The sequence below is a fragment of the Pseudorca crassidens genome, chromosome 5 (assembly GCF_039906515.1).
Source record: "Pseudorca crassidens isolate mPseCra1 chromosome 5, mPseCra1.hap1, whole genome shotgun sequence".
NCBI lineage: Eukaryota > Metazoa > Chordata > Mammalia > Artiodactyla > Delphinidae > Pseudorca > Pseudorca crassidens.
This window is the reverse complement of record NC_090300.1, coordinates 5553073-5580613: the sequence shown is the minus strand read 5'-3', so window position 1 is coordinate 5580613 and position 27541 is coordinate 5553073. Positions and strand designations below refer to the sequence as shown.

Sequence of the window (27541 nt, the reverse complement as noted above, 5' to 3'; positions counted from 1 at the left end):
ACTTACCACGTGTTAGTCTCAGGTGTACAGCAAAGTGAGTCAGTTATACATCGACATCTATCCATTCTTTCTCAGATTCTGTTCCCATACAGGTCATTACAGAGTATTGAGTAGAGTTCCCTGTGCTCTACAGTAGGTCCTTGTTGATTATCTGTTTTATATATAGTAGTGTGTATATGTCAATCCCAAACTCCTACTAATTTATCCTTTCCCCCACCTTTCCCCTTTGGTAACCATAAGTTTGTTTTCGAAGTCTGTGAGTCTTGTTTCTGTTTTGTAAATAGGTTCATTTGTATCATTTTTTTTAGATTCCGTATATAAGTGATATCATATGATATTTGTCTTTTTCTGTGTGACTTGCTTCACTTAGTAAGTATAGTCTATAATCTCTAGGTGCATCATGTTGCTGCAGATGGCATTATTTCATTCCTTTTTCTGCTGAGTAATACTCTGTTGTATATATGTGCCACATCTTCTTTATCCACTCCTCTGTCGATGGACATTTAGGTTGTTTCCATGTGTTGGCTATTGTAAGTGGTGCTGCTGTGAACACGGGGGCATATGCATCTTTTTGAACGATAGTTTTCTGAGGACACATACCTGGGAGTGGTGTTGCTGGCTCATATGGCAGCTCTATTTGTAGTTTTATAAGGAACCTCCATACTGTTCTCCACAGTGGCTGTATCAGTTTACATTCCCACCAACAATGCAAGAGGGTTCCCTTTTCTCCACAACCCTCTCCAGCATTTATTGTTTGTAGATATTTTGATGATGGCCGTTCTGACCAGTGTGAGGTGATACCTCATTGTAATCTGATGTGCATTTCTCTAATTAGCGATGTTGAGCATCCTTTCATGTGCTTTTTGGCCATCTGTATGTCTTTTTGAAGAAATATCTATTTAGGTTTTCTCATTTTTTTATTCTGTTGTTTTTTTGATATTGAGCTGCATGCGCTGTTTGTATATTTTGCAGATTAACCCCTTGTCGGTCACTTTGCTTGCAAATATTTTCTCCCATTCTGTGGGAGAAAATGGGTTTTTTTTTGTTTTGTTTATGGTTTCCTTTGCTGTGCAAAAGCTTTTAAATTTAGTTAGGTCCCATTTGTTTATTTTTGTTGTTATTTTCATTACACTAGGAAGTGGATCCAAAAAGACATTGCTGTCCAAGCATTTCTTCCAAGCATGTTCTTCCTATGTTTTCCTCTAAGAGTTTTATAGTATCTGGTCTTACATTTAGGTCTTTAATCCATTTTGAGTTTATTTTTGTGTATGGGGTTAGGGAGTGTTCTAATTTCATTCTTTGACATTTAGCTGTTCAGTTTTCCCAGCACCACTTATTGAAGAGACTGTCTTTTCTCCATCATATAGTCTTGCCTCCTTTGTCATAGATTAATTGACCATAGGAGCATGGGTTGATTTCTGTGCTTTCTATCCTGTTCCATTGATCTGTATTGCTGTTTTTGGTGCCAGTACCATATTGTCTTGATTACTGTAGCTTTGTAGTACAGTCTGAGGACAGGGAGTCTGATTCTTCCAGCTCCATTTTTCTTTCTCAGGATTGCTTTGGCCATTCGGGGTCTTATGTGTTTCCATACAAATTTTAAGATTTTTTTGTTGTTGTTCTAACCAGATTCATTGATAGGCTCTAGGAGTTTTCTGGTAACCTCTTTAGGATTTTTTATGTATAGTATCATGTCATCAGCAAACAGTGACAGTTTAACTTTCTTTTCCAATGTGGATTCCTTTTATTTCTTTTTCTTCTCTGATAGCCATGGCTAGGACTTCCAAAACTATGTTGAATAAAAGCGGCAAGAGTGGACAGCCTTGTCTTGTTTCTGACCTTAGAGGAAATGCTGTCAACTTTTCACCACTGAGAGTGATGTTTGCTGTGGTTTTGTCATATATGACCTTTATTATGTTGAGGTAGGCTCCCTCTCTAACCACTTTCTGGAGAGTTTTTATCATAAATGGGTGTTGACTTTTTTTTTTTTTTGAAATTTGATGTGTCTATTTATTTATTTATTTTTTTAGCATCTTTATTGGGGTATAATTGCTTTACAATGGTGTGTTAGTTTCTGCTTTATAACAAAGTGAATCAGTTATACATATGTTCCCATATCTCTTACCTCTTGCGTCTCCCTCCCTCCCACCCTCCCTATCCCACCCCTCCAGGCGGTCACAAAGCACCGAGCTGATCTCCCTATGCCATGCGGCTGCTTCCCACTAGCTATCTACCTTACGTTTGGTATATGTCCATGCCTCTCTCTCGCTTTGTCACAGCTCACCCGTCCCCCTCCCCATATCCTCAAGTCCGTTCTCTAGTAGGTCTGTGTCTTTATTCCTGTCTTACCCCTAGGTTCTTCATGACATTTTTTCCCCTGAAATTCCATATATATGTGTTAGCATATGGTATTTCTCTTTCTCTTTCTGACTTACTTCACTCTGTATGACAGACTCTAGGTCTATCCACCTCATTACAAATAGCTCAGTTTCGTTTCTTTTTATGGCTGAGTAATACTCCATTGTATATATGTGCCACATCTTCTTTATCCATTCATCCAATGATGGGCACTTAGGTTGTTTCCACCTCCGGGCTGTTGTAAATAGAGCTTCAATGAACATTTTAGTACATGACTCTTTTTGAATTATGGTTTTCTCAGGGTATATGCCCAGTAGTGGGATTGCTGGGTCATATGGTAGTTCTATTTGTAGTTTTTTAAGGAACCTCCATACTGTTCTCCATAGTGGCTGTACCAATTCACATTCCCACCAGCAGTGCAAGAGTGTTACCTTTTCTCCACACCCTCTCCAGCATTTATTGTTCCTAGTTTTGATGATGGCCATTCTGACTGGTGTGAGATGATATCTCATTGTAGTTTTGATTTGCATTTCTCTAATGATTAATGATGTTGAGCATTCTTTCATGTGTTTGTTGGCAGTCTGTATATCTTCTTTGGAGAAATGTCTATTTAGGTCTTCTGCCCATTTCTGGATTGGGTTGTTTGTTTTTTTGTTATTGAGCTATATGAGCTGCTTGTAAATTTTGGAAATTAATCCTTTGTCAGTTGCTTCATTTGCTAATATTTTCTCCCATTCTGAGGGTTGTCTTTTGGTCTTGTTTATGGTTTCCTTTGCTGTGCAAAAGCTTTTAAGTTTCATTAGGTCCCATTTGTTTATTTTTGTTTTTATTTCCATTTCTCTAGGAGGTGGGTCAAAAAGGATCTTGCTGTGATTTATGTCAGAGTGTTCTGCCTATGTTTTCCTCTAAGAGTTTGATAGTTTCTGGCCTTACATTTAGGTCTTTAATCCATTTTGAGCTTATTTTTGTGTATGGTGTTAGGGAGTGATCTAATCTCATACCTGTCCAGTTTTCCCAGCACCACTTATTGAAGAGGCTGTCCTTTCTCCACTGTACATTCCTGCCTCCTTTATCAAAGATAAGGTAACCATATGTGTGTGGGTTTATCTCTGGGCTTTCTATCCTGTTCCATTGATCTATCTTTCTGTTTTTGTGCCAGTACCATGCTGTCTTGATTACTGTAGCTTTGTAGTATAGTCTGAAGTCAGGAAGCCTGATTCCTGCAGCTCCATTTTTCGTTCTCAAGATTGCTTTGGCTATTCGGGGTCTTTTGTGTTTCCATACAGATGGTGAAATTTTTTGTTCCAGTTCTGTGAAAAATGCCAGTGGTAGTTTGATAGGGATTGCATTGAATCTGTAGATTGCTTTGGGTAGTAGAGTCATTTTCACAATGTTGATTCTTCCAATCCAAGAACGTGGTATATCTCTCCATCTATTTGTATCATCTTTAATTTCTTTCATCAGTGTCTTATAATTTTCTGCATACAGGTCTTTTGTCTCCTTAGGTAGGTTTATTCCTAGATATTTTATTTTTTTGTTGCAGTGGTAAATGGGAGTGTTTTCTTGATTTCACGTTCAGATTTTTCATCATTAGTGTATAGGAATGCCAGAGATTTCTGTGCATTAATTTTGTATCCTGCAAATTTACCAGATTCATTGATTAGCTCTAGTAGTTTTCTGGTAGCATCTTTAGGATTCTCTATGTATAGTATCATGTCATCTGCAAACAGTGACAGCTTTACTTCTTCTTTTCCGATTTGGATTCCTTTTATTTTCTTTTCTTCTCTGATTGCTGTGGCTAAAACTTCCAAAACTATGTTGAATAAGAGTGGTGAGAGTGGGCAACCTAGTCTTATTCCTGATCTTAGTGGAAACGGTTTCAGTTTTTCACCATTGAGGATGATGTTGGCTGCGGGTTTGTCATATATGGCCTTTATTATGTTGAGGAAATTTCCCTCTATGCCTACTTTCTGCAGGGTTTTTATCATAAATGGGTGTTGAATTTTTCAAAAGCTTTCTCTGCATCTGTTGAGATGATCATATGGTTTTTCTCCTTCAGTTTGTTAATATGGTTTATCACATTGATTGATTTGCGTATATTGAAGAATCCTTACATTCCTGGAATAAACCCCACTTGATCATGGTGTATTATCCTTTTAATGTGCTGTTGGATTCTGTTTGCTAGTATTTTGTTGAGGATGTTTGCATCTATGTTGATCAGTGATATTGGCCTGTAGTTTTCCTTCTTTGTGACATCCTTGTCTGGTTTAGGTATCAAGGTGATGGTGGCCTCATAGAATGAGTTTGGGAGTGTTCCTCCCTCTGCTATATTTCGGAAGAGTTTGAGAAGGATAGGTGTTAGCTCTTCTCTAAATGTTTGATAGAATTTGCCTGTGAAGCCATCTGGTCCTGGGCTTTTGTTTGTTGGAAGATTTTTAACCACAGTTTCAATTTCAGTGCTTGTGATTGGTCTGTTCATATTTTCTATTTCTTCCTGATTCAGTCTTGGCAGGTTGTGCATTTCTAAGAAATTGTCCATTTCTTCCAGGTTGTCCATTTTATTGGCATAGAGTTGCTTGTAGTAATCTCTCATGATCTTTTGTATTTCTGCAGTGTCAGTTTTTACTTCTCCTTTTTCATTTCTAATTCTATTGATTTGAGTCTTCTCCCTTTTTTTCTTGATGTGTCTGGCTAATGGTTTATCTATTTTGTTTATCTTCTCAAAGAACCAGCTTTTAGTTTTATTGATCTTTGCTATCATTTCCTTCATTTGTTTTTCATTTATTTCTGATCTGATTTTTATGATTTCTTTCCTTCTGCTAACTTTGGGGTTTTTTTGTTCTTCTTTCTCTAATTGCTTTAGGTGCAAGGTTAGTTTGTTTATTCGAGATGTTTCCTGTTTCTTGAGGTAGGCTTGTATTGCTATAAACTTCCCTCTTAGAACTGCTTTTGCTGCATCCCATAGGTTTTGGGTCGTCGTGTCTCCATTGTCATTTGTTTCTAGGTATTTTTTTAGTTCCTCTTTGATTTCTTCAGCGATCACTTCGTTATTAAGTAGTGTATTGTTTAGCCTCGATGTGTTTGTATTTTTTACAGATCTTTTCCTGTTATTGATATCTAGTCTCATAGCATTGTGGTTGGAAAAGATCCTTGATACAATTTCAATTTTCTTAAATTTACCAAGGCTTGATTTGTGACCCAAGATATGATCTATCCTGGAGAATGTTCCATGAGCACTTGAGAAAAATGTGTATTCTGTTGTTTTTGGATGGAATGTCCTATAAATATCAATTAAGTCCATCTTGTTTAATGTATCATTTAAAGCTTGTGTTTCCTTATTTATTTTCAGTTTTGATGATCTCTGTCCATTGGTGAAAGTGGGGTGTTAAAGTCCCCTACTATGATTGTGTTACTGTCGATTTCCCCTTTTATGGCTGTTAGTATTTGACTTATGTATTGAGGTGCTCCTATGTTGGGTGCATAAATATTTACAATTGTTATATCTTCTTCTTGGATCGATCCCTTGATCATTATGTAGTGTCCTTCTTTGTCTCTTGTAATAGTCTTTATTTTCAAGTCTATTTTGTCTCATATGAGAACTGCTACTCCAGCTTTCTTTTGGTTTCCATTTGCATGGAATATCTTTCTCCATCCCCTTACTTTCAGTCTGTATGTGTCTCTAGGTCTGAAGTGGGTCTCTTGTAGACAGCATATATATGGGTCTTGTTTTTGTATCCATTCAGCCAATCTGTGTCTTTTGGTGGGAGCATTTAGTCCGTTTACATTTAACGTAATTATCAATATGTATGTTCCTATTCCCATTTTCTAAATTCTTTTGGGTTCATTATTGTAGGTCTTTTCCTTCTCTTGTGTTTCTTGTCTAGAGAAGTTCCTTTAGCATTTGTTGTAAAGCTGGTTTGGTGGTGCTGAACTCTCTCAGCTTTTGCTTGTCTGTAAAGGTTTTAATTTCTCCATCAAATCTGAATGAGATCCTTGCTGGGTAGAGTAATCTTGGTTGCAGGTTTTTCTCCTTCATCACTTTAAATATGTCCTGCCAGTCCCTTCTGGCTTGCAGTGTTTCTGCTGAGAGATCAGCTGTTAACCTTATGGGGATTCCCTTGTGTGTTACTTGTTGTTTTTCCCTTGCTAATTTTAATATGCTTTCTTTGTATTTAATTTTTGACAGTTTGATTAATATGTGTCTTGGCATATTTCTCCTTGGATTTATCCTGTATGGGACTCTCTGTGCTTCCTGGACTTGATTAACTATTTCCTTTCCCATATTAGGGAAGTTTTCAACTATAATCTCTTCAAATATTTTCTCAGTCCCTTTCTTTTTCTCTTCTTTTTCTGGGACCCCTATAATTCGAATGTTGGTGCATTTAATGTTGTCCCAGAGGTCTCTGAGACTGTCCTCAGTTCTTTTCATTCTTTTTTCTTTATTCTGCTCTGCAGTAGTTATTTCCACTATTTTATCTTCCAGGTCACTTATCCGTTCCTCTGCCTCAGTTATTCTGCTACTCATCCCATCTAGAGTATTTTTCATTTCATTTATTTTGTTGTTCATCGTTGCTTGTTTCATCTTTAGTTCTTCTAGGTCCTTGTTAAATGTTTCTTGCATTTTGTCTATTCTGTTTCCAAGATTTTGGATCATCTTTACTGTCATTACTCTGAATTCTTTTTCAGGTAGACTGCCTATTTCCTCTTCATTTGTTAGGTCTGGTGGGTTTTTATCTTGCTCCTTCATCTGCTGTGTGTTTTTCTGTCTTCTCATTTTGCTTATCTTACTGTGTTTGGGGTCTCCTTTTTGCAGACTGCATGTTCGTAGTTCCCGCTGTTTTTGATGTCTGTCTCCAGTGGCTAAGGTTGGTTCAGTGGGTTGTGTAGGCTTCCTGGTGGAGGGCACTAGTGCCTGTGTTCTGGTGGATGAGGCTGGATCTTATCTCTCTGGTGGGCAGGTCCATGTTTGGTGGTGTGTTTTGGGATGTCTGTGGACTTATTATGATTTTAGGCAGCCTCTCTGTTAATGGGTGGGGTTGTGCTCCTGTTTTGCTAGTTGTTTGCATAGGGTTTCCAGCACTGTAGCTTGCTGGTCGTTGAGTGAAGTTGGGTGCTGGTGTTGAGATGGAGATCTCTGGGAGATTTTCGCCATTTGATATTACGTGGAGCTGGGAGGTCTCTTGTTGACCAGTGTCTTGAATTTGGCTCTCCCACCTCAGAGGCACAGCACTGACTCCTGGCTGCAGCACCAAGACCCTGTCATCCACACGGCTCAGAATAAAAGGGAGAAAAAGTAGAGAGAAAGAATTAGTAGAAGTAGGAAGGAAGGAAGGAAGGAAAGAAAAGAAGGAAAGAAAGAAAGGAGGGAGGGAGGGACGGTGGGAGGAAGGAAGGAAGGAAGAAAGAAGATAAAATAAAGTAAAATATAATAAAGTTATTAAATTTAAACATATTAAGAAGAAGAAAAAAAGGACGGATAGAACCCTGGGACAAATGGTGGAAGCAAAGCTATACAGACAAAATCTCACACAGAAGCATACACATACACACTCACAAAAAGAGGAAAAGGGGAAAAAATCATAATCTTGCTCTCAACGTCCACCTCCTTAATTTGGGATGATTCGTTGTGTATACATGTATTCCACAGATGCAGGGTACATCTAGTTGATTGTGGAGCTTTAATCCGTTGCTTCTGAGGCTGCTGGGAGAGATTTCCCTCTTTCTTCTTTGTTCTCACAGCTCCCAGGGCTCAGCTTTGGATTTGGCCCCGCCTCTGCGTGTAGGTCGCTGGAGGGCGTCTGTTCTTCGCTCAGACGCTCAGACAGGACGGGGTTAAAGGAGCCACTGATTCGTGGGCTCTGGCTCAGTCAGGCCGGGGGAGGGAGGGGCACGATGCGGGGCGAGCCTGCGGCGGCAGAGGCCAGCGTGACATTGCACCAGCCTGAGGCACGCCGTGCATTCTCCCGGGGAAATTGTCCATGGATCCCGGGACCCTGGCAGTGGCGGGCTGCACAGGCTCCCCGGAAGGGGGGTGTGGATAGTGACCTGTGCTCGCACACAGGCTTCTTGGTGGCAGCAGCAGCAGCCTTAGCGTCTCATGTTTGTCTCTGGGGTCCGCACTTTTAGCCGCGGCTCGCGCCCGTCTCTGGAGCTCCTTTAAGCAGCGGTCTTAATCCCCTCTCCTCGCGCACCAGGAAACAAAGAGGAAAGAAAAGTCTCTTGCCTCTTCGGCAGCTCCAGACCTTTTCCCGGACTCCCTCCCGGCTAGCCGTGGCGCACTAACCCCTTCAGGCTGTGTTCACTCCGCCAACCCCAGTCCTCTCCCGGGGCTCTGACCGAAGCCTGAGCCTCAGCTCCCAGCCCCACCCGCCCCGGTGGGTGAGCAGACAAGCCTCTTGAGCTGGTGATTGCTGGTCGGCACCGATCCTCTGTGCTGGAATCTCCCCGCTTTGCCCTCCGCACCCCTGTTGCTGCGCTCTCTTCCATGGCTCTGAACCTGCCCCCCTCTGCCACCCGCAGTCTCCACCCGTGAAGGGGCTTCCTAGTGTGTGGAAACCTTTCCTCCTTCACAGCTCCCTCCCACTGGTGCAGGTACCATCCCTATTCTTTTGTCTCTGTTTATTCATTTTTCTTTTGCCCTACCCAGGTACGTAGGGGGTTTCTTGCCTTTTGGGAGGTCTGAGGTCTTCTGCCAGCGTTCAGTAGGTGTTCTGTAGGAGCTGTTCCACATGTAGATGTATTTCTGGTGTATCTGTGGGGAGGAAGGTGATCTCCGCGTCCTACTCTTCCGCCATCTTCCCCTTGTCTCCAGTGTTGACTTTTGTCAAAAGCTTTTTCTGCATCTGTTAAGATGATCATATGGTTTTTATTCTTCAGTTTGTTAATATGGTGTATCACACTGATTGATTTGTGGATATTGAAGAATCCTTGCATCCTTGGGATAAATCCCACTTGATCATGGTGTATGGTTTGCTAGTATTTTGTTGAGGTTTTTTGCATCCATGTTTATCAGTGATGCTGGCCTGTAATTTTCTTCTTTTGGTGGTATCTTTGTCTGGTTTTGGTATCAGGTTGATGGTGGCCTCATAGAATGAGTTGGAGAGTGTTCCTTCCTCTGCAGTTTTTTGGAACAGTTTCAGAAGGGTAGGTGTTAACTCTGCTCTGAATGTTTGGTGGAATTCACTGTGCAGCCATCTGATCCTGGACTTTTGTTTGTTGGGAGTTTTTTAATCACAGTTTCAATTTCAGTACTTTTGATTGGTCTGTTCATATTTTCTATTTCTTCCTGGTTCAGTCTTGGGAGATTGAACCTTTCTAAGAATTTGCCCATTTCTTCCAGGTTGTCCACTTTATTGGCATACAGTTGGTTTGCAGTAGTCTCTTATGAACCTTTGTATTTTTGTGGTGTCCGTTGTAACTTCTCCTTTTTCATTTCTAATTTTATTGATTTGAACCCTCTCCCTTTTTGATGAGACTGGCTATAGGTTTATCAATTTTGTTTATCTTTTCCGATAACCAGCTTTTAGCTTCACTGATCTTTTCTGTTATTTTCTTCATCTCTATTTCATTTATTTCTGCTCTGATCTTTATGATTTCTTTTCGTCTGCTAACTTTGGGTTTTGTTTGTTCTTTATTTGCTCTAATTGCTTTAGGTGTAGGGTTAAGTTTTCATTTGAAGTTTTTCTTATTTCCTGAGGTAAGATTGTATTGCTATAAAATTCCCTCTTAGAACTGCTTTTGTTGCGTCCCATAGGTTTTGGATTGTTGTGCTTTTGTTTTCATTTGTCTCTAGATATTTTTGATTTTCTCTTTCATTTCTTCAGTGATCCATTGGTTGTTTAATAGCATATTGTTTAGTCTCCATGTGTTTGTGTTTTTTACAGTTCTTTTTCTTGGAGTCGATTTCTAATCTCATAGCATTGTGCTCGGAAAAGATGCTTTATACAATTTCAGTTATCTTAAATTCACCGAGGCTTGCTTTGTGGCCAAGCATGTGGTCAGTCCTGGAGAATGTTCCATGTGCACATGAGAAAAATGTGTATTCTGATGCTTTTGGATGGAATGCTCTCTAAATATCAATTAAGTCCATCTGGTCTAATGTGTCATTTAAGGCCTGTGTTTCCTTATTGCTTTTCTATCTAGATGATCTGTCCATTGCTGAAACTGGGGTGTTAAGGTCTCCCATTATTATTGCGTTACTGTCAATTTCTCCTTTTATGGCTGTTAGCCTGTTAGCCTTATATATTGAGGTGCTCTTATGTTTGGTGCATATATATTTACAATTGTTATATCGTCTTCTTGGATTGTTCCCTTGATCATTACGTAGTGTCCTTTTTTGTCTCTTGTAACATTCTTTTTTTATATAAATTTATTTATTTTATTTATTTTTGGCTGCGTTGGGTCTTCGTTGTTGCACGCAGGCTTTCTCTAGTTGTGGCGATTGGGGGCTACTCTTCGTTGTGGTGTGCAGGCTTCTCATTGCAGTGGCTTTGTCTTGTTGCAGGGCACAGGCTCTAGGTGCACGGGCTTCAGTAGTTGCAGCAGGTGAGTTAGTAGTTGTGGCTTGCGGGCTCTAGAGTGCAGGCTCAGTTGTGGCGCACGGGCTTAGTTGCTCCATGGCACGTGGGATCTTCCCAGACCAGGGCTCGAACCCATGTCCCCTGCATCGCCAGGCGGACTCTTAACCACTGTGCCACCAGGGAAGTCCCTCTTGTAATAGTCTTTTTTTTTTTATTTTTATTTTTTATTTTATTTTATTTTTTTGTGGTACGCGTGCCTCTCACTGCTGTGGCCTCTCCCGTTGCGGAGCACAGGCCCCGGACGTGCAGGCCCAGCAGCCACGGCCCATGGGCCCAGCCGCTCCGCGGCATGTGGGATCTTCCCGGACTGGGGCACGAACCCATGTCCCCTGCATCGGCAGGCGGACTCTCAACCACTGCGCCACCGGGGAAGCCCGTAAAGTATTCTTGATTGTAGGTTTTTCCCTTTCATCACTTTAAATATATCGTGCCCCCCCCCGCCCCCCTTGTGGCCTGCACAGTTTCTGCTGCAAAGTCAGGTGATAACCTTATGGGGATTCCCTTGTATGTTATTTGTTGTTTTTCCCTTGTTGTTTTTAATATTTTCTCTTTGTCTTTAATTTTTGTCAGTTTGATTACTATGTGTCTCGGTGTGTTCCTCCTTGGGTTTATCCTGCCTGGGACTCTCTCTGCTTCCTGGACTTGAGTGAGTGTTTCCTTTCTCATGTTAGGGAAGTTTTCAGGTATTACCTCTTCAAATATTTTTTCAGGCCCTTCTCTCTTTCTTCTCCTTCTGAGACCCCTATAATGTGAATGTTGGCACATTTAAAGTTGTCCCAGAGGTCACTTAGACTGTCCTCATTTCTTTGCATTCTTTTTTCTGTTCCATGGCAGTGATTTCCACCATTCTGTCTTCCAGGTCACTTATTCATTCTTCTGCTTCAGTTATTCTGGTATTGGTTCATCTTAGTGTATTTTTCATTTCAGTATTGTACTGTTCATCTTTGTTTGTTTTTTAAATTTTCTGGTTCTTTGTAAACATTTCTTGTATCTCACCAGTCTGTGTCTCCATTTTTTTTCTGAGATCTTGGATCATCTTTTCCGTCATTACTCTGAATTCTTTTTCAGGAAGATTGGCTAGCTCTACCTCACTGAGTTGTTCTTCTGGGGGTTTATCTTGTTCCCTCGTCTGGTGCATATTCCTCTGCCGTCTCATTTTGTCTAACTTGCTGTGTTTGTGGTCTCTATTTCTCAGGCTGCAGGAGTGTAATTCTTTTTGGTTGTGGTGTCTGCCCCCTGGTGGGTAAGGTTGGTCCAGGGGCTTGTGCAGGCTTCCTGGTGGGAGGGACTGGTGCCTGCACTCTGGTGGGTGGGGCTGGGTCTCGTCCCTCAGGTGGGCAGGGGCATGTCTAGAGGCAGTGTGTGGGCTCAGGGTGACTTTAGGCAGCCTGTCTGCTGATGGGTGGGGCCGTGTTCCTGTTTTGCTTGTTGTTTGGCCTGAGGCGTCCCAGCACTGGAGCCTGCAGGCTGTTGGGTGGGGCCAGGTCTCTGCCAAAATGGCGGCCTCCAGGAGCGCTCACACTGATGAATATTCCCAGTACCTCTGTCACCAGTGTCCTTTTCCCCACAGTGAGCCGCACCCAACCCCCGCCTCCCCGAGACACCCTCCAAAACCTGCAGGTAGGTCTGGCCCAGGCTGATACGATGTCACTGCTTTGCCCTGGGTCCCAGCGCACGTGAAGCCTTGTGTGCGCCCTCCAAGAGCAGATTCTGTTTCCTCCAGTCCTGTGGAGCTCCTGCGCTCAAGCCCTGCTGGCCTTCAAAGCCAAAGGCTCTGGGGGCTCCTCCTCCTGATGCGAGACCCCCAGGCTGGGGAGCCTGACATGGGGCTCAGAAGTCTCACTCCTGTGGGAGAACCTCTGCGAAATAATTATTTTCCAGTTTGTGTGTCGCCCCCCCCCCCCAGCAGTCTCGTTGTGGCGGCTTCTGTCCCTTTAGAATACCTTTTTTTGGTAGTTTCCAGTCTGTTTGGTCAATGGGTTTGTAACTGGTTGTTCAGCAGTTAGTTGTGATTTTGGAGTTTTCGTGAGAGGAGATGAGCTCAGGTCCTTCTACTCCACCATCTTGTCTCCAGTCAACTCCTAAATAACTGCTCAGGCATGGGGGGCAGGCGGGGAGCCGCAGGGCCAAGCCAGTGGCCAGGAACCCAGGCTCTAGCAGTGTATTTATTATTAAATTTAAGTCAGCATACTTCGCGTAACATTTAGGCAGTGGCTCCCTGAGCGGTGATCTCAGAAGCTGCACAGCGAGGAGACTTGTGCTCCCAGCACAGGGGTTTCCTTCTCAGGAATGGCAGGCTGCTGGCACGTCCCCTGGGGAGACAGTTTGTTCCCATGTGGTCACCATTGCAGGTTCACGTACTGCCAGGGAGGACGACCAGGCACAGCTCTGTGTATGTGTTGTCATTATGGCACATCAACATTCCCACAAGCACTGGAGGACAAACAGTCAAATCAGGTCAGGACCTGCCCCCAAATTGCCAAACACAGTTAGTAAAGAGAACAAGATCGGTGAGCGACTGGAGTTTTCTCCTTTGCTGAAAAATTTAGAAATCCCTGGATTTTGTAAGCCCGGTTCAGGGAATTTCCTTAATAACTGGGTAAGTATTAATTCATCACCTGCTGTGTGGACCACCCTGCCTTAGGTGCCAAGGAAACAGCAAGGGGCAGGACAGATAAAGAGCAGTGTCCTAGTAGAAGCTCATCTCCTGGGGGAAGGTAAAGCAGGGCAAGGGGTCGGTTGTGCAATATCACACAGCAATGAAAAAGGTGCCTGCCCCACCAGCCAGCACGGGGAATCTCCCAGCTGCCACGTGGAGGGAACAGAAGCCAGACTAGACTGTGATTCCATTCACCCAAAGTTCAAATTCAGGCGGAACTAATTGATAGGAACAGAAGTCAAGATAATGGAGCCTCTTGGGGAGGAGGGTTCATCAGGAAAGGCCAAGGGTGCCTGTGGACGCCAGAACCATGGGTGCCGTGATCTGGTGGTGCTCACGCAGGCGCCCACGTGGGGCACGCATCCAGCTGTGTGTGCATCAGGCTGTGCACATGACCCACAGCAAGTGTGTTGTGTTAGTGACCTGTTGCCGTGTGGCAGGCTGCCCCAAACTGAGCCACTTAAAACAGTAGGTGTTACACAGCCCCTGCTGGCCGCGAGCCGGGTGGGTCTGCCAGGGGCTTTCTGAGGCTGCCGTGGCAACGTTGCGGGCCGCCTCATCTGAAGGCCTGACTGGGGCTAGATGGGCCGCTTCTGGGCGGGCTCAGCACACCTGCCCAGCAGGCTGGTGCCACTGGTGACCGGAGGGCCAGGCTCCTGGCCACATGGACCTCCCTGGGGGCTACGTGCACGTCCCGGTGACACGTCCGCCAGCCTCCCCAGGACAGGAGATTGGGGAGAACAGGCACAGGAGGCCATGCCTCCCGTGGCCTTGTGACATGCCCTCACTGCTCTGCATCCTGCCTGCAGGTCAAGTGCTGGTCTAGCCCCCTCTCCAGGGGAGGGGACTGAAGCTCTGCTCCGCAGAGGGGGTAGGAGCAGAGAATGTTTTAAAACCACCACGCGTGTTGTGCCTCAATTTTTATACCAGTGTATTTCCTACTTCGAAAAAAATGGGGTGGAGTGATTGATACAAAGTAATGGTTTTTAGGACACGTGCTCCCTGCTCCCTGATGAGGTGACGTTGAGCTGAGCGAGCCCTGAATATAAGAGCCCCCTGCGTGCAGGCCGGCGGAGAAGCGCGAAAGGCGAGGGAGCAGCCCGCGCACAGGCTTTGGTGCGGGCGGGGGCGGTGCCGCGGGGAGAAGGGGCGGTGCAGGGCCTGGAGAGGACCGCACGCCCGGGGGATGGCTGTGACGCCCAGGCGCCCTGATGACCGTGCTGAGCAGTGGGTCCGGCTGCAGAGGCGGAAGGACAGAAGCGGACGGGGCCGCTGCGCCCCACGCCCCATGCTCCGCGGCCCTGGCAGGCAGTGGGCGACCCTCGGCGTCCCTGGGGGCGGGGGAGAGGCGTCGTGCCCTGAGGAGGGTTAGCCTTGCCCATCGGTGGACTCTGTGTGTCCGCCACGCCCCTCCTTTGGAGGGTCGACCTGGCTGGGCCTGTTTTTACGCATCTCGTGGGGCCCGCATGCTCCACCTCCCAGACCAAAGCCCCTCCTTTCAAACGAAGGGCGGTTTTTTCTGGAGCAGCGCTTGGCAGCGCTTGGCAGCGGCTGCTGGCATTTGCCTTTAGCGTGACAAGCCGGAGCTCCGAGGTTTGTCCTCGGGGCGGCCTGGCCCAGCCCCAGGCCCTCGCCGCTGGACGCCCGTTTATGCCTGGTTTTGGCTTTGAACTTTGTAGGGCGAGGGGCAACAGGACGGGGTTTCACTGCTTCATCAGAGTCCACGTACTTTGCAGCTTGTGAGGAAAGCCCTGCCACGTGGAATGGGCGCCATGTGCGCTGCCGTCCGGGCTCGGGTTTCGGGGGAGCCGCGGGCGGCCCCTCCACCCCGGCGGGCGCAGCGCCCGTGCACGAAACTGCAGAGGCTTGCTGCCTGTTTGATCCAACCTGGAAGCGTGTGTAGCAGTTCCAAGCCCCTCAACCCCAAGCACGCGGTGACTCCTGCCAAGGCCATGCTCCTGGTGCCTCTCCAGACGCTGAGGGACCTTGGGCCGGGGGTTGGGAGTCTCATGCCAGCACCGTCACGCGTGTGGTCACATGTGTGCTCTTGGGCCTCCGAGGGAGTGAAGGCTTGTGCCCGACGACGTCTGGGTCCCTCTGCTGCTCTGACAGTGGCGTGGCTTCAGGCCCTGTCGGCCACCAAGGTGAAGGGCCACAGGCCGGCCAGAGGGACCCAGAGGGAATGGCTGAGCCCGGGGGAGGGGGCGGCGTCCCTGGACAAGTGTCCAAGAGGTGCAGCTGGTCCCCTCTAGGGAAGGAGTCTCTGTGGTGCTTTGATAACCACGCACATTCACGCCTGGGCTGCCACGGGCCACGCGCCAGGCACGCAAAGCCTGAGCGCAGCTCCTGGTTCCGCCCAAGCCCCTACCGCGGAACGCGAAGGCTGTGCGACGTTCTCTCTCCAGGCCACTGGGCACGCGCCGCTGCGAGCCAGGTAGGTCCTGTGAAGAGCCGCCCAGGCTGGGAGCTGCAGAAGGCCCTCGGCAGGGCCAGGGGTCACCTCCCCGACAGGGGCACTCGGGCTTGCGTGGTGGCCTGAGGAGCCCCGAGGCTGGCTGCCGGGAGCAGAGGTGGAGAGCACAGGCCCGAAGCAAGCCATGCCTCCTGGGACTCACGTGACCCAGGACAAGCTGCTGGGGTCTGTGCCCTCCCCGTAGCATGGGGTGACAGTAGCGTCTGCCTCGTGGGTTGATACAGAAGTTAAGTCGCGGTTAGAAGCACCAGGCACGGGCCCCGTGTGGTCGGCGATCCACCCTGCATCAGCTGTTGCGACACTAGGTGGGGCGTGCTCATGGCCATCTGCTGCTCTCAGACGTCTTCTGACCAGGAAGGCGCAGCAGCAGACCTCATCAGCAGGGCCGCCACGGCCCCCCACGGGGCGTCCACGCTGGAGTCCTGCCTGTCTGCGTCTTCCTAGGGATTGGGGGGACACAGCCACGGTGCGGGGGCATCTGGCCCTTCCCTGCAGCGGCCCGGCCCCTCCCTGGTTGCTGTGGTCCAGTGGCTGTGAGGCTCCTGCACCCACACTGCCCATCAGATTGGAAGGGCTTCCCCACCGGAAGCGTCCTTGCCCCAAACCCCCGGCACTTCCCTGAGACGATGCAAGATTCCGCAGAAATTCTTCTTTCGGGAGCCGTGGTGGGGTCGCAGAGAGCGGGCAGGGCTTTCTCAGGGGGCCAGCCGACCCTCTGCCATGCCATGGGACAGGAAGGGCCCCGGACCCGCTGGTGGCAGTGTCCTCTAGGCTGCCGGTCGTGGGGACCACACCCAATCACATGAGCATCTGGGAGAAATTCTCAGCTCCCCCAGCCTGCTGGGTCCAGGCGGAGTGAACTTCTCCAGCAGCTCTGAGGCCTCCTCTGAGGGAGAGTCCAGTGTGGAGGCCCGGTTGGTGCAGCGCCGCGGCTCTGGGCGGATCAGCGCCGTGGGTGCGCAGAGCCCTGACGGGCACTGGGGGTTGAGTGGGCGGTGCAGTGACCGCGGGCCGCAGGGTTACAGACCGAGGGCGTGTCGGGCGGGGCTGGCAGATGTGGCAGGAGGCCCAGGCCGCTTTTCCAGAGAAACCCACCAGACGTCTGGGCTGAGCTGACGGCCACCTCCTGTCCGTGGGCCTGCCCGTGGCTTCCTGCCGGGTGTGCCCGAGCTCCGCCTCTGCCGGCGCCCTGGCAACCTTGCTTGCTCTGCTTCTGCTCTGTGGGTGATGGTCGTCTGGGGATGCGTGATCAGGGCATCCTAGCGGGAGTCCCACTTGGAATGCATCAGTCAGCCACTCAGCTGTGTGGCGCTGGGCACCCGGCTTAGCCTTTCTGAGCCTCCGGCCCCTCGTCTATAAAATAAGAAACATACTCAGCTCACCGAGTTCTTCACAAGGTTGAATGGAGAGCACGTGTAACTCTTGATATACGCCAGGCATTTAATAAGTGGTAAATAGTGGCCTTCTTTTTTGGTAGACTGTAAGCTCTTTAAAAAAAAAAAATCTTCCTCTTTTTATAAGCACCTGGCACAGTGCCTGGGACATAAGTAGGTACTCAGTAAATGTTTATTTGAGTCAGATGAATTACTTTTAGCATAAACAGATATTTCTCAAATTCTGTGTCCTATTTATTATCCCCTAAAGAACTTTAGCCATGTTTTGACTTCTGTGGTCTTTTGAGGGAAGAGCTGGAACAGACGTTCACCCCGAAGGGGGGGTGGGCAGAGACTCACGTGCTGCCAGAGCTCCTCGGAAATCTTCCCGTGATTTCCTGCCCTGATCTGATGGAGGCCGCCGGGCCAGGCTTGCTTTGATGATGCAAATGTGGTTGTTTTCTTCCAGATTCTGAGAATCTGCACCAGGTATACCCCAGAGCAAGACACCATGACGTTTTCGGACGGCCTGACCCTGAATCGAACCCAGATGCACAACGCCGGGTTTGGCCCCCTGACCGACCTCGTGTTCACCTTTGCCAGCCAGCTTCTGCCTCTGGAGATGGACGACACGGAGACAGGCCTTCTCAGCGCCATCTGCTTGATCTGTGGAGGTACCACCACCTAGAAAACCCTCGTGGAGGGTCCGTGAAGAGCAACTCACACTTGTAATTTATGGGAAATTCCTCATCTCCACTTTGGATTTATTTTGCATGGAAAAGGACATGTGGATAAAGCCGGCCATGCATGCTTAGAGTTCGTTCCATTTTTCAATATTTTTGTTAGTTAAATAAAGGCATTTGGGGTTTTTCTGCTCTGAAATCCCAAAATGCTATTTCTCCAGTTACCACAGGTGCTTTTTTAAAGGTAGGATTAGACTGTTGTAACATAAGTTGCCCCGGGATATTTTTAGGAGAGCCAAGGAACTTGCATGTGCTGTTTGCTCTTCAGGGGCTGAGATCACAAGTCATTGTGTTGGCCCCCTACCATCCTTGGGAGGTCTCGGGTGAAATATGGTTCTTCTTTGTAGTGACCCCTCCTGGCTCACGGGAGGCCAAATCACATGTGGTTAACGAGTTAGCTGGCATCAAGTAGGGGGCTGATTGACTTTGTCTTTTTAACCGTCCTGCTCAAGGTTTCCTTTAATTCAGTTCAGTAGTGACACCTCCTGGTCACGAGAAGTAATGCTCTGCCGGGGACAAAAGCAACCAGCCTTCAAAATGTGGACATTTTCAAGTATCACTGCTTAAGGCAGTTGCACACATCTTCAGATTTGCTTATGTGATTGAATCATCAAATTAATACGGTTACGATATAGTGGAACCAAGGAGGGAGGGGAACTGGGCAGAAACTCTAGCCTGCAAATGCGTAACTCTTTCTGTCCTGATACTGATTGTTTAATACCTTACTCCTGGAATCTAGACCGTCAGGACCTTGAGGAACCAACAAAAGTAGATAAGCTACAAGAACCATTGCTGGAAGCACTAAAAATTTATATCAGAAAGAGACGACCCAGCAAGCCTCACATGTTTCCAAAGATCCTCATGAAAATCACAGATCTCCGCAGCATCAGTGCTAAAGGTATGTCCGCCACGCTGCACTCACTCACCCACCAGGTGGACTTGCGGTCCTGACCACAGTGTATTGCTTTTTAAAACCCTGTGTTTTAATTGCGGGTGTTTGATAGTAGCTGCCTTTTCGCTATTATTATTCTGGAATTCATTTCTCATTGGAATCAAAAGGAATTAAATAGTACCTGCCCTTAAAAACAGTAAAACCTCATGTCTTACCCTACTCGGTGATCTCAGTAGATTAGGAGAGCTTTAAAATTCAGATGACTCAGTGAGTGATTAGAAAAACTGTTTCCAAGAGAGCATACTATATGACCGGCATTTTAATTTTCTCGTTTTGTACATTTCATTCCAGCTTCCCATACATGCTCTGGTTTGTGTAAACTTGATTCCAGTTTTTCCTGAACACCCAAACCTCAAGAAAAAATGAGTAGTGCTTAGGGTGACCGTGACTGGTTACATCAGTCTAGCCGTTGTTCTCTCGGTATGTAGGCAGATTTAACTTCTGCACCTCTAAGCAAAGGGATTCTTGCCTTCCTGAGAGGTGTAACTATTTTTTGCCTAGTGATTTCCAGTTAATATGGCAACTGGAGCAATTACAGAAGTGCCTGGAGCCACATGGCAGCTGAGTGTGAGAGCAGGACGTGCGGTTGTCACTCCCCTTCCCTGAAGGCCTGGTGAGCCAGGGAACAAACTCGACATTTCAGGAAGTGCCTAGAAGCACAGCGAACGTGTTTGACAAGGAGTTTCAATTCCTGAGCTCCTTCTAAGAGTGAGACCCTGAGTTCATCCCTAGCCTGGGATTAAGTGTAGAAGTCACCAGTCTTGACCACTGTCAGTCACTGTGACGTCTCTGATTTTATTTTTTAATATTTTTATTGGAGTAGAATTGCTTTACAATGGTGTGTTAGTTGCTGCTGTATAACAAAGTGAATCAGCTCTACGTATACATATATCCCCATATCCCCTCCGTCTCTGATTTTAAATCCGCGAGGCTGTGGAACTTCATACTGCCCCTCCCCGTACCTAGCTGGACAGTGCTAACAGAGCGGACACGTTCTGTAACCCGCATCGTCCAGTGGCCCCCACCCACACGTGGCTCTCAGGCCCTTGAGATGGGGCTGATGCGGCCGAGGCACGCTTTTCCTTCGGGAGTTAACCTAGCAGGTGTAAACACTCGCGTGTACATAGCGGCCGCCCTCCTGGGCAGCACGGTGCTACATCGAGTGGGTGATCTCGTTCGCCACACGTCTGTTTCTCAAGTCCCTGCCTGCACTTGTGGGGAACTGCTCTCCTTTCACCGTCTCTCTTCAAGATATACTCTTTCTGGTCTCTTACCAGGAGCTTCTCTTTGCAAATTTGTCGAGTAAATATATACTGACACTGTTTCCTAAAACTGATAGAGGTGTGGAGTTGTCACATTTAAGTATGTCAGCCTATCTCTGCTGTTCTTCTACAGATGAAGTGGAAATGTTTTAATGGTGTCAAATTAGGAGAGCCTCTGGGAGGCCCTGGCAGCACGGTTTTCACCCACCGTTGTTAAAGTAGATGAAAGTTGATTTCCCTGGTTATCACCTTGACTCCGTATCTCTACCAGATTTCTCTGATCTCTTTTGAAAAGGTGCAGAACGTGTAATTACCTTGAAAATGGAAATTCCTGGCTCGATGCCCCCTCTCATTCAGGAAATGCTGGAGAATTCTGAAGGACATGAACCCTTGACCCCAAGCTCGAGTGGGAACACAGCAGAGCACAGTCCCAGCACCTCGCCCAGCTCCGTGGAGAACAGCGGTGTCGGTCAGTCACCACTGCTGCAATAAGACACTTTCTAGCCACTTCCAACATTCCCCAGTACCTTCACTCCTGGGATTTAAAATGCAAGGAAAAAACATTTTTACTGCTGCTTAGTTTTTGGACTGAAAATATATTCAAACTCAAGAAGGACCAAGAAGTTTTCGTATGTATCAGTATATACCCCTCACTGTCTAACTTACCTAGAAGTACAAACTTTTTAAATTCTAAAAATCAATCAGCCATTTCATGCAACCGAAAACCAGTTAAAAGCTTCTATTCTCCTCTGTGAACACTCAAGATTGCATGGCAAAGACCCAGTCAAAATGACTTACCCCTGGTTAAGTTTCTGAAGACTCTGTACATACAGAAGTATGGCTCTGTTCTCTCTCTCCTATACGTTTGGTGCTTTCCTTTTGTCTTGCATACTCCAAATAACCAAGACACCAAGGTTATGGAACCGATTACTGTACATGTCCAGTTAAGAAAGGGTCAAAAAGATAACTCTCTTGCCTTCGCAGATCAAGACGTCGAGGTAAGGAAATGGGACTGTCGTACAGTGTGGCAAGATAAGGCTAAAGGTGTTCTACTTTAGTTAGTGTAGAAGCTTGTCCTTGCTCTCTGGATGCTCTCAGACCGCATCTTTCCTTTCATGTTGCCCAGTGAAGTATACGACAAATTCACTGCACTAGCAGAAGAGAATTCTGTATCAGTGTAACTGCCAGTTCAGGTATCAAATGTCATTTGTTCAGTTGTGGATGTCACTTTAAATTAAAGGTGGTTTATTACTTGTTTAATGACATAACAACTACACAATTTTTTTTTTAAAAGATGATACATTTTTACAGTAATGATAGCCTCCAAGGCAGAAACACTTTTCAGTGTTAATATAAGTTTTTGTTTACCTATTCACAAGCCATTAGGGAGGTTTCATGGGATAATGACGGGCTGGTCTCTCACCTGCACCGTGTAACTAACTCTGTATCCTTCCTGATTCCCGCTTGTTACTGGGGGAATTTGCGTTGCCTCCCCAAAGTCACCGGCAGAGAATCTGCGTCCTCTGGCCTGGTCCAGTCACTACGAACAGAGTGGAGGCTGGGGTGGAGTGGTTAACAGACCCAAGTGTCTGTCAGTTTCTTAGTTCTCATTTAAGCACTAGTGGAAAAAAAATTTTTTTTTGATATATTAGCAAGTCTGTGATGTACTTTCACTGGCTCTGTTTGTACATTGAAATTGTTTAACAATGCTTCTTTCTATGTTCATATACTGTTTACCTTTTTCCATGGAGTCTCCTGGCAAAGAATAAAATATATTTATTTTAAAGGTGTATGAGAGCTTTTACTGCACGTTCACCTTCAGTAAAGAGACGGAGAACACAGTTCCATTTTTAATGTTTAAATTTCATTTCAAAAAGCAGGTCTGTAGTCTGCAATCAATCATGACAATTAAAATCTGTGCTAATGCACGACAGTCTATAACAATTCTACAAGCCAATCAGACAGTACATGACATTTCAATGAGTAAAAAAGAGCATAAAACTGTATGTGTAAGAACAAAATGTTAAAAGGCCTACCACAATAATAAAAAACTGTCAATTACATCGTCACATTAAAATAAGCCAGATGTACAAAAGTCTTGAGACAGAAAAGACAAAAGGGACAACACAAGTTATCTGCTGAAAACTGTTTTCTGTGCTCTGTGGGCACCTAATTAAACATCGCAAAATCAACATCTTCTTCTTCATCAGACTCTGCAAAATATTTTACTTCTTTCCTAGCCCGACCGGTCCGCGGCAGAGAAGGTGGTTCAGAAGTGAAGTCTGATGGGAAGATGTCCACATCTGAATCCTGATCGAAAGATGTTTTCTTCGGTTTCTAGACATTTTTTTTTTTAAAAGAGATTTAAAACCCCGAAGTTGGGGGGGGGGAAGAAAAGACTAGTGTTAAAGAGAATTATTATTCCTTACACATCACTTATATTTGGGAAATACTACCAGCAGTGGTTCTTTTAAAAGCAGAACTGTAATGCTAACTTAAGTGTGAAGCCAGTTACCTAATCATTTTCACGAAGGGCTAATGTGCCACCTTGGTGATCTCATGATACCACCATTACTTATTTAAGACTTATGGACAGTATGTGTAGTGCACGCAGTAAGCGTTTATAAAAGGCAGAGGAAGGTCACCAGGATGGGCCACAGTCACAGCAGATGACTGGATGGAAAACGTCAGTGTGGAGAGCACCACGGAGCTAAAGTCATCTGTTCGTGTTTTTTAAGTTTTAAAAGGAAGGGGGAGAGAGAAAAAAGGGTGGCATTTGATGTTATTAATTTACCTTAAAGAGACAGTATACTGCTGGAGAAGGGTCAGACAAATTGGGAAAAGTAGCCACAGTCAAATGAATTCAAGTTAAAAAGAATCAAATCAGTCCTGGTCAAATAAATTCGAGTTCAAAAGAAATAGCCTTAATTTGGTCTGGAAAGTAATACTTTAGGGTAGCATGTAACTTCTGCCACTGCAGGCCGTGGAAGACTCGAGCAGGCTGATTTATGCCGCCCTTTATCCAAGAGGTGGTCCCGATTATATAAATTTTACATGTGGATAATTTTTTAACCATATACAAGCCCCCTATGGAGAAGACATACTAGGTTTAAATCTGTTACAAGACATTACAGTAACAAGCGAACTAAGCCAATTATATAACATTCTTAAAACTGTGCATTAAAAAGATGCTGCTAATTACCTTGCTTGTTGTTCTAGAGGTTTTCCTGCCAGGGTTATAATCACCTTCGTTTTCAGAGCCAGATGCTTTCCTCTTCTTTGCCCCTCGGCCTTTACCTTAAAATGATACAAAGGGGTTTTTCTCCCAAGGTTAATCAGTGCAATATAAAAAGTGTCAAAGCATTATACTTTTACTTCTTTGGCATGCCCAGTTGGTACTGCAATCCTGATCTCTTACTGTGATTAACATAGAAACAGTGTGTCAGCATCATTTCGGTTCTGGGGTTGACATGAGTAAGGAGTATTTCACCAATACATTTAAATTAGTTGGAAAGTGCTGGTGACAAACTTTAATGACCAAACCCCTAATGCATAAAAGAAACCTTGGCATTTTGCACAGGTGGTACTTGGCCTGAAAAGAAAATCTCTTAGAAGAGAATTTGTTAAATTGTATGCGATGAAAAAAATTAGTTTCTAATTTGTCATAGACCAATACTTCTAAAAATATAGCATGAATTACTAGAAAAGCAAGACATACTTTCTTATTAGCACACATTGTAGAGGTCTGGATGCTTACTGTAACCTCTCCTGCCACACAGCAGTGACAGCCAGTTGCATATCCTATTTTAAGTAGCACAGCCCGCCCTACACTAAACTCCCCAGTATTAATCACAAGACCATCTGTCAAATCCATATTCCTTCTCAGACTAGAGTCACCCCATGCGGCCTATTTTTTTTTCATCTACCTAATCTTGCATGTTCATCACTGGAGGAGGAAGGGGAGAAGGTAACATGTAAACGGTCACCAAACGTTCTCCATCCTACAGTGATGCCAGAGAAAGAGAAAAAGTAAGCGGCAATTCTAAATTTTTTAAACTTAAAGAGCTATGACTAACTGATTGTACTAGTAAGAAAAGATAGCCTAAATGGTCTTGGGATGTCATACTTGATCAAATGAATCAATGAGATGGCACTATTGAATTTATAAAGGTTTCAAACCATGCACTGCCTAAGTACCAACCTCCCTAGTCACTATGTTTCTTTTCTGCCCCTTCGGTTTGCTGTAGGTCTGTATCTCCTTAACCCAACCAATGCTTTAAGAAAGAAACACGTTGATGAGAGTATCTATCAGTTGGACAAAAGACTGAACAACTACCCTTAGAGAAATCATGTCTTACATATTTTTTTAAGCATCTTTAAGGACTTCGTAGATTCCAGAGGCAAAGAGGAGACAGCAGGGAGAGGAGCTGGTGCTGTGCCCTTGCGGGGGCCCTGAGGACAGCTGTTTCAGCTCCCACATGAAGACAGGGCTCTGGTCTAAGGGTCCCCGCTCCAGCCTCCGCCAAGGAGTCTCACACTTTAATGAGGACCCCCCACTGCCTTTTATAACCACTTCCAGGGAGTCCGCTGCAGGGGGTCTCTGAACCATTCTTTGGTAGCAAGTTGCTGACTTACTTGACCTCTTTGAGTCTCAGTTTCTTGATTTGTAAACAAAGTGGACTAAATTGCTGTATTTCCTTTGGTCTCTAATTCAGCACTGATTCTTAGAACATTGCTTACTGAGGAGTGAAACAATTTAAAATAAAATAGGTACCCAGTCTCTCTAAATTCAGTTAGTAGAAGAGACTAAACACTTGCCACATGGAATATGCTAGAGGGTTATACAAAGATAATCCTCACCTTTGGGTGCTGTTGTCTTCTTTGGAACGCCAAATTCGGAATCCGAGTCAGAGTTTACAGTCTCTACTTTCTTCTGTTTGGGAGTTCTCTTGGGCTTGGGGGCTGTATCTAAAGATGGTTTTCCTATTAAGCAAATTTCCATTTCATAGATCAATGTGATATTCTTACAACAATTCAAGCTGGAGTGAGTCCTATAACGATGGAATTTCTTACTGCTGATATGAAATTGAGTAGCCTTAAATAATGTAATGATTTCTCTCCGTTTGGTGCCAGTGTAAAGGCAAACAACTGCTCATAGGTGACAAAATGGTTTTTATTTAATTTTTCATAATTTGCCTTTTGATAATTCAATTGAGAAATTTAAATTAACAAGGGCCATTAAAATGAATGAAGCAATAACTTTTAAAAAGCAGTAGTAAAAAGACATTAATGATAATGCCAAGTATAACCACATGTTAAGTTCTAACTTTTAAAATGTTTTAGAGAAAAAAAAATTATGGGACCCTCAAATACCATGAATAGAAACTTCACTTCCATTCAGAGGTTGAAATCAGACTTGGTACTTTTATGTGAAAAGAAACATGAAAATTCTAGGTAAGTGGATAATAGATCCAAAGGCCTTTATTTTGATGAATTTTGTTTTTAAAAACCTTGCTTCATTTACAGTCTATGAAAATTGATAAATCAGCCTTTACTTGTGTGATTAGTAAAACCTAATTTGAAAAAAAAAGAACGTACTGAATTAACCACACTTTTCTATTAAAAATACCCACGCTCCTTATATGGAAAACGTGATCGCGATCCAATACACGGCGCTCAAGGTGAGGCCCCTTGTTGGAACAGCAGGAGCGGCCTGCAGGCTCTGTGGGCTTTCCTACCGCTAGAGCCACGGGGCAGCCCCGGCGGGAGTGCGGGCTCCACACGTGGGGAGGTGCAGTGACGACCCTTTCTCCTGGGACGTTTCCAGGCCTGCAGTGTTAGGTGGCACTGGCGACGCTACCGGGCGGGTGTAGGTCAGGTACGTGCGTCCTCTGAGCCCGTCTGCTGTGAAGCACTGGAGCCACAGGACGGGAGTGGCTGCGCATGCTGGCCTTTCAGTTAATGCTAAGCTAACTCGTTAGGTCTAATGGGGGTGAACAGCCTGATGAAGGAAACGGGCTGACACGTTCAGAGAGGGAAAGGGCTCCCCAGTTTTCAGGGTGGTTGTAAGATGCTCATATCAAGATGCTAAAAAGATGCTTAAAGGGGAATTACAGGGCCCGTCTCAGTTTGCATTCTCCAGAAGCAGACCCCACCTGATCCTAACGAAAAAACTCAAGTTAGGAGTGCCCACTTGGGAGGTACAGGAAGGCAGTGCAGAACGAGACAGTGAAGAGAGGGCTGGGTAATGGGAGGGTGTCGAGCTGTCATCACTCTGGAAGCTTCACCGCGTGAGGAAGCGGAGAGCTGGCATGAAACCCGAGCGAGCTAACCTGAGGGGCACGAACCCTGAGAGACGTGCAGACCAGCTTTCCTCAGTCACGGGTAAAGGGTGGCGGGCACAGCAACAGAGAAAGTCCTCAGTAGAGAAAGACAGACCATGGCCAGGGCGGGGCTAGAGGCTGGAGGGCCGGGGCTAGAGGCTGGAGGGCCAACCAATTTCTCACCACCGCCCCAGTGTGTCCAGAACAGCAGGGGCTTTTACTGTTGTTCTGCTGCATGCAGTACATGTGTGTCTACAACGGTGGGTGTCTGTTGTGCGCTTCTAAGATCCTGAAGGGACATTCCATACTGTTGATTTACTTGCTGGGTAAGTGGTGATTCTCTTTTAAACCCAAAGCACTAACACTGACCTCCTTCAAGGTGTGTGCCTCAGTACCAGTAACAGATTCATGAATCAACTCCAATCAACTTATTCATAAACAATCTAAGGTTACGGAAAAGAAAGCTGCATGACTCACAACAAGAGGCCCAGACTGAGCTGAGCGACGGCTCCCAGGAGGAGTTAGGCATGGCCTACACAGCTGAGGCGGGCAACTGCTATCAGCACAAACTCTCAGCCTACTTCACAACCCAACAACTAACTACAGCACAGCTTTACCAGAAAGCTGTCTTTCCATATCAATGCATGGGGTTATAATTACAGCAGCTTTAAAATGAAGTCTTACAGACATCTGAATAATTACCTCACATGGTTAGAAAACAAGAGGGATTTTCCTCATACACATTTATACTTCATACCTATTTTCTATTGAAGTCCTAGTGCAAATAGTTTCAAATTACATTAAGTTTCCTTTAACCAT

At 45.5% G+C, this 27541-nt stretch overlaps 2 protein-coding genes across 6 annotated transcripts in view; one reads left to right on the top strand and one right to left on the bottom strand.

Annotated features, from left to right (window-relative positions):
* The window catches only part of RARB (retinoic acid receptor beta), a 185963-nt gene extending 163778 nt beyond the window's left edge, over nucleotides 1–22185 (top strand). For all 3 annotated transcript variants that reach the window (XM_067737343.1, XM_067737341.1, XM_067737342.1), the window contains exons 6-8: nucleotides 17912–18116; nucleotides 18925–19083; nucleotides 20695–22185. In XM_067737343.1, the coding sequence (XP_067593444.1) occupies nucleotides 17912–18116; nucleotides 18925–19083; nucleotides 20695–20891 (561 nt within the window). In that variant the 3' untranslated portion in view covers nucleotides 20892–22185. The remainder of the gene's footprint in view (nucleotides 1–17911; nucleotides 18117–18924; nucleotides 19084–20694) is intronic.
* A 51-nt stretch (nucleotides 22186–22236) lies between these two features.
* TOP2B (DNA topoisomerase II beta) overlaps nucleotides 22237–27541 on the bottom strand; it is a 66349-nt gene continuing 61044 nt past the window's right edge. For 2 of the 3 annotated variants that reach the window (XM_067737339.1, XM_067737338.1), the window contains exons 34-36: nucleotides 25260–25382; nucleotides 23602–23696; nucleotides 22237–22736 (exon numbers count right to left, since the gene is read on the bottom strand). In XM_067737339.1, coding sequence (XP_067593440.1) covers nucleotides 22569–22736; nucleotides 23602–23696; nucleotides 25260–25382 — 386 coding nt within the window. In that variant the 3' untranslated portion in view covers nucleotides 22237–22568. The remainder of the gene's footprint in view (nucleotides 22737–23601; nucleotides 23697–25259; nucleotides 25383–27541) is intronic. The other variant, XM_067737340.1, reaches the window with a different exon arrangement.